At 58.5% G+C, this 8,643-nt stretch overlaps 2 protein-coding genes across 2 annotated transcripts; one reads left to right on the top strand and one right to left on the bottom strand.

The window, feature by feature from the left end:
- Positions 1-3,007: 3,007 nt before the first annotated feature.
- VDAG_04368 (uncharacterized protein) lies at positions 3,008-5,689 on the top strand (the record flags this gene model as incomplete). Its single annotated transcript, XM_009650815.1, has 1 exon — positions 3,008-5,689. One exon carries the CDS (start codon positions 3,008-3,010, stop codon positions 5,687-5,689), a length of 2,682 nt encoding a protein of 893 aa, XP_009649110.1.
- A 464-nt stretch (positions 5,690-6,153) lies between these two features.
- Positions 6,154-8,244, bottom strand: VDAG_04367 (ADP-ribosylation factor). The gene is made up of 5 exons (XM_009650814.1): positions 8,152-8,244; positions 7,452-7,657; positions 7,045-7,289; positions 6,879-6,944; positions 6,154-6,805 (listed from the first exon to the last, which is right to left on the bottom strand). Exons 2-5 carry the CDS (start codon positions 7,597-7,599, stop codon positions 6,713-6,715), a joined length of 552 nt encoding a protein of 183 aa, XP_009649109.1. The 5' UTR covers positions 7,600-7,657; positions 8,152-8,244; the 3' UTR covers positions 6,154-6,712.
- Between the last annotated feature and the right edge of the window lie 399 nt (positions 8,245-8,643).

The following is an 8,643-nucleotide window of genomic DNA, read 5'->3' as shown; positions in this document are numbered from 1 at the left end:
GACATGCAGGGCCACGACGAAGGCTGTCCATGTCCAGTTCACGCTCGACGGCCAGGGCCTCGCTTTGGGGGTCGGCAGAGACGTGGCGTGGGCATCATGGTCATGGTGAAGCTCGTGGAGCGGCGTCGTGGGACACGGGTCGAGTGACATGTCCAAGGTGTCCGGCGATGTTAGACAGGCATGGGCACTGATATGCTCGCCATCTAGACCCATTGTCTGATGAGTGTGTGGTCTTCGGGGACAGGCTCGAGAGTGAAGAGACCAAGTCCTGGGAAGAGAGAGTGAGATGAAAAGGAAAGAAGAGGAGAAAATGATTAGAGGGGATCGAGGTCTGTTTCATAAGAGTGCGCGAGAGGGAGGGAGCGAGAAGCACGCGCGCGCACACTTGCAAAGGTGCCCAAGCGGTCCAGGGTCAGGTCCCTTAGGTCAGGGCAGATGGTAGGTAGCCAAGCAACCAAAGTACCTAGCCCAGTATCGTTCATGCAACCTGTGGGAAAAGGCAGCGAGCGGTGCTGTACTATGTACACACTTTCTATGCGGGGTAGGCCAGGACTCAGGATTCTCGGTAGGGTCTCGACCGGACGATAGGGGAGGCGGCAGGCCGGAGGCAGCAGGCCAGAGGCAGCAGGCCAGCGGATCATGTCACAGGTGGCGCTGATTTACGTCAAATGCTAGTGGACGCTTCGACCGCAGACCGCAGGTCTCGGGCGGAAAAGCTGGGTCCTCAGCGCGAGTCGGAGAAGGGGAGAAGGGGGGGAGGGGCTGGTTGAGAAGCCAGGTCCCTCCAAACATGCCATACATGCCTTTTTTAGTGCAAGGTCAGATAAAGAGACCCAGGGTCGGTAGACAAGCATGTGCCGTTGACGAAAGGAGAGGGGAGGGTTCCATTGTTGGGTAGCCACAGGACATAACGGGCTGTCGCTCGCTCGGGTTGATGAATGAACAAGGCGGTGTTACGAGCATAACGCTGACCCAAGCGCGTACTGTAGTCCACTTGGATGCTCACAGGTCACGAAGAGGCCTGCCGCTGCAGACCGGGGAGGTCAGACCGAACGAACGGCGGCCGCAACGAACACGTCAAAAGGACCAGACCAGGGTACGACGTCTGAAGACATGGGCTGATGTTGCAATTCACCGTTGTGTCGGTTTGTGACTGGACCTGTCGAGGGGCGGGGGGCACGGGAGAGACTTGGTGAAAAGAAGGCTTGGCGAGGAGGCAAACCACATGACGTTGGGCTGATGGTGATCAAGACATGGTTTTGGCTAGCCGGGACCCCCCAGCGAACGAGGCCCGATGCACAGCTGCCACGTGAGGGGCCTGTTAGCTGCCCACACCGGGGCACAGAGGGACGCTCCCCAAGTGTGGTCTGCTGTCCCATCGTTCCGTGCCGGTTGGTTGCTTCCATGTCTGCTGCATTGTCCGTGGGGGGCTGACTGACTGGTGGTGTTGTCGCACTCGGGTCGTCGATTCTTTATGGGTTTGGCTGTGCCGAATCGTGTCTGATGTTCCTGTATGCTAGGACGCCTTGAAGGACATGAATAGGTGTCTCATCATGTCGGGCAGTGTTGGCATTTGCCGAGAGTCTCAACCGAGAGTCCCAACCGAGAGTCTCAACCGATGCGGAACACGAGCACATGTAGACTCTGTCGATCGACAAACTCTCATAAACAGCCATGGTACTACACACCAAGATGGGTAGTCGTCAGCCCCTTTCCAAACTGCGGCCAAAGGTAAAATACCTGCTCCCTTCCTGGAAAAGAAGAGGAACAGGAGCAGCAACCAAAAATCTCAACGGAGACGGGCGACAGGGCCGCAGGGTTGTCGAAACTCTCAAGGTTCTCGGACACGAGGCTTAGAGCAGTATCTTTGAGGGGGTTTTGTTGGGCCCTTTCGATCGTGGCACGGCGATGCGGATGCCTCGGGAGAGGGCCGTCGATATCGAGAGAATCGAGAGACCTGGCTGATGGAGTTTGCCTTGCTGACCTGGCGAGTGGTGCCGATGAGCTCGTCGCCAAGTTGCGAGATGCAGCTCTCTCTTGTCTTGGTTGACATGGCTCACCTCAGACATGTCAGGATGACAGCTAGGCAGACACTACTTGTCAACGCTCCTCTTCAAATGTTCCTCCGCAGCTCTCTACGGATGACGTTGAGTCCGCTGACATTGGGCTTCTGCGAGAAAAGAAACCTTGTTATGTTGCATTTCGTAGGCGCTGTTGCTCGTCAATTGAACGAAGCCTCTCCTACCTGGTTAGGTTGCCAGGATTGCCTAGGTTGCCAGGATAGCTAAGGTAGGTAGGTGGCCAGGTAAGTCGGTACGCAGAACATGATTAACATTGGCGGCCGGCTGAGGCTGAGGCTGATGCGTCTGCTGAGGCTGATGCGTCTGCTGAGGCTGAGGCTGATGCGTCTGCTGAGGCTGATGCGTCTGCTGAGGCTGGTGTGTTGATGGGAGCCTGGTGTGTTGATGGGAGCCTGGTGTAGGTACATGGTACTTCGGTGGAGCCAGCAAGAGACATGATTGGTCAAGGATGGCCCGTTGCTCCTGACAACGGCCCATCACGTCGCCCGCATGATCAACCAATCAAAGACCCGAATGCCAGGCTTCCTGTTTCCATCCGATGGCCCATGGCCCATGGCCGATGACCACCAAACTTGGCACCTGCTTGCTGGGACGACTTGGTACTGCCTCATCAAGCTCAGATGGCCTTGCCTGATTCTCCGCCATATCGCGAGAGCTTCTCCCTACTTTAACCTTGTACCACATAGCCACCCTGCCGCCCATCTGCCACCCAGCAACTCGTACATTCACAAGCCTTTTCCGTGTACCACTGCAACAAACCCTCGACCGAGTGCCCGACCGAGTGCCCCGCCATTCCAAGGGCCGTTGCCCGCCGTCAAAGTTGAACTGACTACATTCCAACGCATCTGTGAGTGCCGACACAAGCGTTGCTGCAGAACATTCCTCTGACGCCTCCATATTCAGTGAGCACGGGCAGGTCGACCACAATGGGTCTCCTCTCAAATCCCCTCCGCACACGTCGAGGACGGCCCTCGAGGCTGCCCTTCTACGAAAAGGTCCAGAAGGAGCGACTGTCCGACGACGAAGCCTACTACGCATCATCCGACGACTCTGATGTTTACTCCGACGAGTCGCTCCCCAGCACCGGGAGCTCGAGGCAATCCGCCTCGTCCCACACAAGCGATGCCCTGATGCTGCCGAGGAAGCCCGTCGGCCCCCAGCGGCCCGGCCGCCTACAATTCTACAGGCTGCCCAACAAGATCGTGCGCTACATGTGCCTGGGCCTCGTTCTGTTCATCGGCATCATGATCTTGAGTCTGGTGCGCGCCAGCCAGAACGAGAACCAGAGGTTAGCCCAAGGCAAGGTCGCCAAAAAGCCCGACCCTCCTCCGCTCTGGGAGCAATTTGACTTCTTGACGAGGTACTACGGCGGCATCAGGACCCTGACCCCCGTCGCCAAGAACAAGCCCCAGTACCCAGGCTCGCTGGACGACCTGCCCCTCGACGCCCTCGACGTCAACGTCACCGACACCCAGACCTCAGAGGACGGCATTGACGATGCCGCTTCCAAGCGTGCACTGCCCGAGAGCAAGCTCTTTGTCAACCACCCCGGCTCCATCTTCACCACCAACCCCGAGCACGTCCACGAGTGCTTCCTCGACGCCGACAACAAGGTCCGCGTCCCTGCGCTTCGCTACTACGAGGGCCGCCCCCAGGGCTTCCCCGACAATGTCCTGGGGTCTTACGAGCTCCTCGGCTTGCCTGATGACATCTGCTACGAGCGTTACGGAAGATACGGGCCCTACGGCTTTGGCTACTCTCTCCGCGCTGGCGGTCTCGGTGTCGGCGAGCACGGCGAGCTCGAAGGTTCCTCGTCTGTCTGGGAGGACTCCAAGGTCGATTACACCAAGGTGAACTGGGCTGATGCGCAGCGACGGTGCTACCAGAGCAACGAGGCTCGGTACAAGTCACTGCCCCCGCGCACACCTTCGTCCCACGGCTTCTACATCGGTCATGGTTCGTCGTCTGGCTCCCTGGCCGCTCGAGACGCCGAAGCTGCCGCCCCTCCTGATACCAAGTCGAACGCTACCACGACACCTCCTGCCAAGACCAACGACGCCACAGACAAGGTCGACCACGTGGCCGAGTCCGACAAGAGGTCGCGCACTGCCATCGTCATCCGGGCCTGGGACGAATACCTCTTCCGTGAAGACGATGTTATGAACATTCGCTCCATCATCTCTGAGCTTTCCCTCGCTTCTGGCGGCCGCTACGATATTCACCTGCTTGTCCAAGTCAAGAACGACGGCGCTCACCCGATCTGGGCTGATCACGAAGCCTACGAACAGCGCATCAAGGATAGCATCCCTGAGGAGTTCAGGGGCTTGGTGACACTCTGGACCGAGACGCAGATGCTTTCCATCTACCAGGGCATGCACGACCTTTTCAGCAGGGGCCCGGACCTACCCGTCCACGGTGTGTACCGCGGTCTGACCATGGCCCTACAGTACTTTGCCTACAACCACCCCGAGTACGATTACTACTGGTCGTGGGAGATGGACATTCGCTACACCGGTCACCACTACGACCTGCTGTCCAAGGTGGAGAACTGGGCGCGTGAGCAGCCTCGCAAGGGTCTCTGGGAGCGCAACTCTCGCTTCTACATCCCGAGCATCCACGGCTCGTGGGAGGATTTCCGCCAGATGTCGCGCGTCCAGACCGAGATGGGCACCACGAATGCCGACAACGTCTGGCACGATATCCCCGGCGCCAAGAGCAACGACAAGGCGGCAACAACGGGGGAGAAGCCCATCTGGGGTCCTGAGCGTCCCACTGACGAGGACGACTGGTTCGAGACGGAGAACGATCCAAAGTCGCCCACCGGTTCCGAAAAGGAGAAGAGCGCTTGGGGCATCGGCGAGGAGGCCGATCTCATCGCGCTGAACCCCATCTTTGACCCGGAAGGCACCACTTGGGGCCTCGCCGAGGATATTACGGGCTACAACAAGAACAACCGCTCCGAGCCCCTGCCGCCGCGCCGCGCCCACATTGTCACGGCCTCGCGCCTTTCCCGCCGCCTTCTCATGACCATGCACCGCGAGACGGCCCACAAGAAGCACTTTGCGTTCCCCGAAATGTGGCCTGCGACGGCCGCCTTCCACCACGGCTACAAGGCCGTCTTCGCCCCGCACCCACAGTTCGTCGACCGCGAGTGGCCCATTCAGTACTTTGGCGCCGTCCTCAACGCCGGCAAGAACGGCGCCAGCGGCGGCAGCCGCATGTCCGTCTTTGGTCAGCGCGAGCACAACATGCGCGGCCTCACGTGGTTCTACAACTCGGGCTTCGGCCCCAACCTCTACCGCCGCTGGCTCGGCCTCAAGGTCAACAATGACGGCGGCGAGGAGTTTGAGCTCGTCGAGGACGCCACCAAGGACGGCAAGACGGTCGGCCACCTGCGCGGCGGCGAGGGACGCATGTGCCTCCCGCCCATGCTCATCCACCCCGTCAAGGACGTCGAGCTCCCGGTCGAGGGCAAGAAGGACCCCGAGGAGGAGAAGAAGCAGGCCGCCGAGAAGGAGGCCGAGGACAGGCTCAGGCAGAAGGAGGAGGAGGAGCAGGAGGGCGGAAACGGCGGCAAGGAGGTTCCGCAGTCTGGGCCGGGATCTTGATGAGTCCCACGCCAACCCCCCCTCGTTTCTGTTTCTCTGGCATTCTTTGCCCATGGCACGGCGTCTTGGTGTTTTGTTGTCTTGTAACGGGACCCGGTAGACATGGTTCCTTGGATGATGTTTGGATAGACATGGTTCTCATAATGGCGTCGCGCAGGCTAGCTGGGGTTGTCTGAATATACAGGAAGGCTTGGTACATTGATCTGCTTTCGAGCATGGCCTTCTCTTGCCATCACATTTGTGGTGTCGTGACCCCGCGGATGCCTAGCCATTGATACAACCAAGTCCCTCTCGCCTGGCGGGTAGACACGTGTTTCTGTGTCTGTTTGGATTTCTTGGCGACTCGGTCGCCTACAAGCCGAGTCACAACAGGTCTAGAGAATCATACACATCATCACTCGAGCCCTATCATGGCATTCACATGCACTTCTACAATGGACGCGATCAGAGCACACGAGGCAGTGAAAATAAAAAGCAACAGTTTCTGGGACGGACGCCTGAACAAGACAGTACAGAAAATCCCCGCCCTGAAAGAAACGCCTCCCCCCCTCCCAATCGTCCAGATCGAGACCCAGAAATGCGAATGCGAGCGTGAGCGTGCGCGTGCGCGAGCTGTGCGACCTTTTGATGTTTTTTCGTTTTCAGAAGCGGAGAAAATGACGAGTGGCCCGCCCGCCCTCTCTTCCTCTGAGGCTGTCGACCTGGCGAGGAGAAAAGGGGGGGATGGGAGGGCATTAACTGGCATCAACCAGCTTACGGAACAGAGAGACAGAGAGAGAGGGCAAGGCCGCGTAACCGCCACGAAAGAACCGAACGGAAGCGAAACAGCCTTAGAGGAAGAAATGCGATCGATGGTTTATGGACTATTCGACTGCGTTGTGACTGATAACTTTGCAAACAAAGAACATCCGGAGCCACGGAGAGAGGTGGAGGGGGTTGTTTTCATGGGCCGAGGGGCGAGCGTGCTAGAGGCTTTCATGCGGCTCTTTTTCTTGACTGCGTGGGGTGGTAAGGGTAGAAAATCTACTGGTGACCAGCCTTCCGCAGGGTGGTGGCGAGCCACTCGAGACCCTCGTAAAGACCATCTCCAGACGTGGCGCAGGTAGACTGGATGTACTGTTGGAGGCGAGGGCGGTCAGCATGTGTGTGGGATCAGGGGCAGTGATGAAAAAAGGGAAAAGCGACGTACCCAGGCGCGTTGTCTCAGGCTGTGAAGGCCGAGCTTGTCTGTGATCTCGGCAGCGTTCATGGCGTTCTGTGAAAAGAGGGGTCAGCATTGGTGCGCGGCGGCAAGTGAAGGCTGACCACTGCGTCGACTGCGTCGAGCAGGTGGTCGATGCGGCGAGGTGACGTACAGGAAGATCCTGCTTGTTGGCAAAGACCAGAAGGATGGCGTCACGAAGCTCATCCTCGTTCAGCATGCGCTGGAGCTCCTCGCGAGCCTCGACGATACGGTCGCGATCGTTCGAGTCGACGACGAAGATGATGCCCTGGGTGTTCTGGAAGTAGTGCCTCCACAGAGGACGGATCTTGTCCTGACCACCGACATCCCACACGGTGAACTGAATGTTCTTGTACTCGACAGTCTCGACGTTGAATCCTGGGAGTGGGGGTCAGCACGGGCGCTCCAGGTACTATGGGAATTGGCGATTCAGGGTCCCTCGATCCCCCCCGCCACCCGCCACCATCATATCATGATGAACAGAGTGAGGGGTAAAATGGCGGCATTGGGGTCAGGGGAAAAAATTTAAGGCAGTCGTACCGATGGTAGGGATAGTCGTGACAATCTCGCCGAGCTTAAGCTTGTAGAGGATAGTGGTCTTTCCGGCGGCGTCGAGTCCGACCATCAGAATTCTCATCTCCTTCTTCCCCCAGAGCTTGTCGAAGATCTTAGAAAACGCGAGACCCATGATGGCGATGTGTGCGTCGGCGACGGCTGAGTATGACGAGGCGAGGATGGATAGGGATCTGTTGGAAAGAAAAGAGCGTAAGCGCAAGTCTACAGTGCGATGTAGACCGGTTTAAAAGGAAGAGGTCGGAGATGATGAATGATGCGGCGACGTAGTCTGATCGGAGGTTGGTATCTCGGCGGGTTCCCAAGAGGACAGGCTGGGGGTCAAGGGGGGGGGGGGGGGGGGGGGGGAGGCCGAGACAAGTTTTCGAGCGCTCTGACAATAGGCAACGGTTCGAAGCTAGGCTACCGTGATGTCTGCCCTCTTTGTCTGATGGTTCAAGGAGCCCTTGTGATGGTGGGTAGGAAGGGGATGGGGGGGCAATTTGGACCTCAACCAGTCGCGGGATGGGTACGTGAGCAGGCGAGATGGAGGGATAATGGGGGCAAAGATGTGGTAAGGAGAAAGCCGACAAGCGCAGCAAAAGGCACGCGCCAGGTCGTGGGAAGGGTCGGCGCGCGAGACGAGTGAGGGATTTCGATCAAGAATGGTACATGGACGGCAACTTACAATTCGCAAATGGGCTCCGACGGGACAGAGTCTTGGGGGCTCAATGGAGCTTATCGTGGGATGTTGACGTGTCGGTGTCGGTGAAGAAAGGACGGAGCCAGGAGCAAAGCACAGAGGCAGAGGCAGAGGCAGGAGCAGAGCGTGATGGAGAAGTGGACTGGACTGGAGCCCCTCCCTCCTCCTTCCTCCCCCCAGCCAGAAGCCAGGATGGCAGAATGGGGGGCGCAGGTTCAGGGTCGGGCTTACGCTCGCTGTTGGTCAGTGCCATTTCCAGGGCATCATCGGTGCAGTGAGCGGTCCTCCACGCTCCCTGTAACAGGCCAGCACGGGCATCTTCAAACTCTGGAGACCCACCCTGAGCGGTGTCCAGGCCACTGACGCTGCCTGTTGCCTTCCAGCCTCCAGCATGCCCCCCCCCCAGGCTAATGAACAACTAGAGGAAACCGTTTCGTTTGCCATCCACAGCAGCGACCCCCTTAGATAGGTACCTCG

The sequence above is a fragment of the Verticillium dahliae genome, genomic scaffold, assembly GCF_000150675.1.
Source record: "Verticillium dahliae VdLs.17 supercont1.7 genomic scaffold, whole genome shotgun sequence".
Taxonomy (NCBI): domain Eukaryota; kingdom Fungi; phylum Ascomycota; class Sordariomycetes; order Glomerellales; family Plectosphaerellaceae; genus Verticillium; species Verticillium dahliae.
Note: the sequence above shows the minus strand (reverse complement) of the source record. Positions and strands in the feature narration are given on the sequence as shown.

Excerpts from the sequence above, each read along its gene's own strand:
- VDAG_04367 (XM_009650814.1), bottom strand. The coding sequence starts at position 7,599 with ATGGGTCTCGCGTTTTCTAAGATCTTCGACAAGCTCTGGGGGAAGAAG. Across the intron at positions 7,290-7,451 it reads CACGACTATCCCTACCATCG|GATTCAACGTCGAGACTGTC; the intron begins GTACGACTGCCT and ends CCCCACTCCCAG. Across the intron at positions 6,806-6,878 it reads GCCTGAGACAACGCGCCTGG|TACATCCAGTCTACCTGCGC; the intron begins GTACGTCGCTTT and ends CGCCTCCAACAG.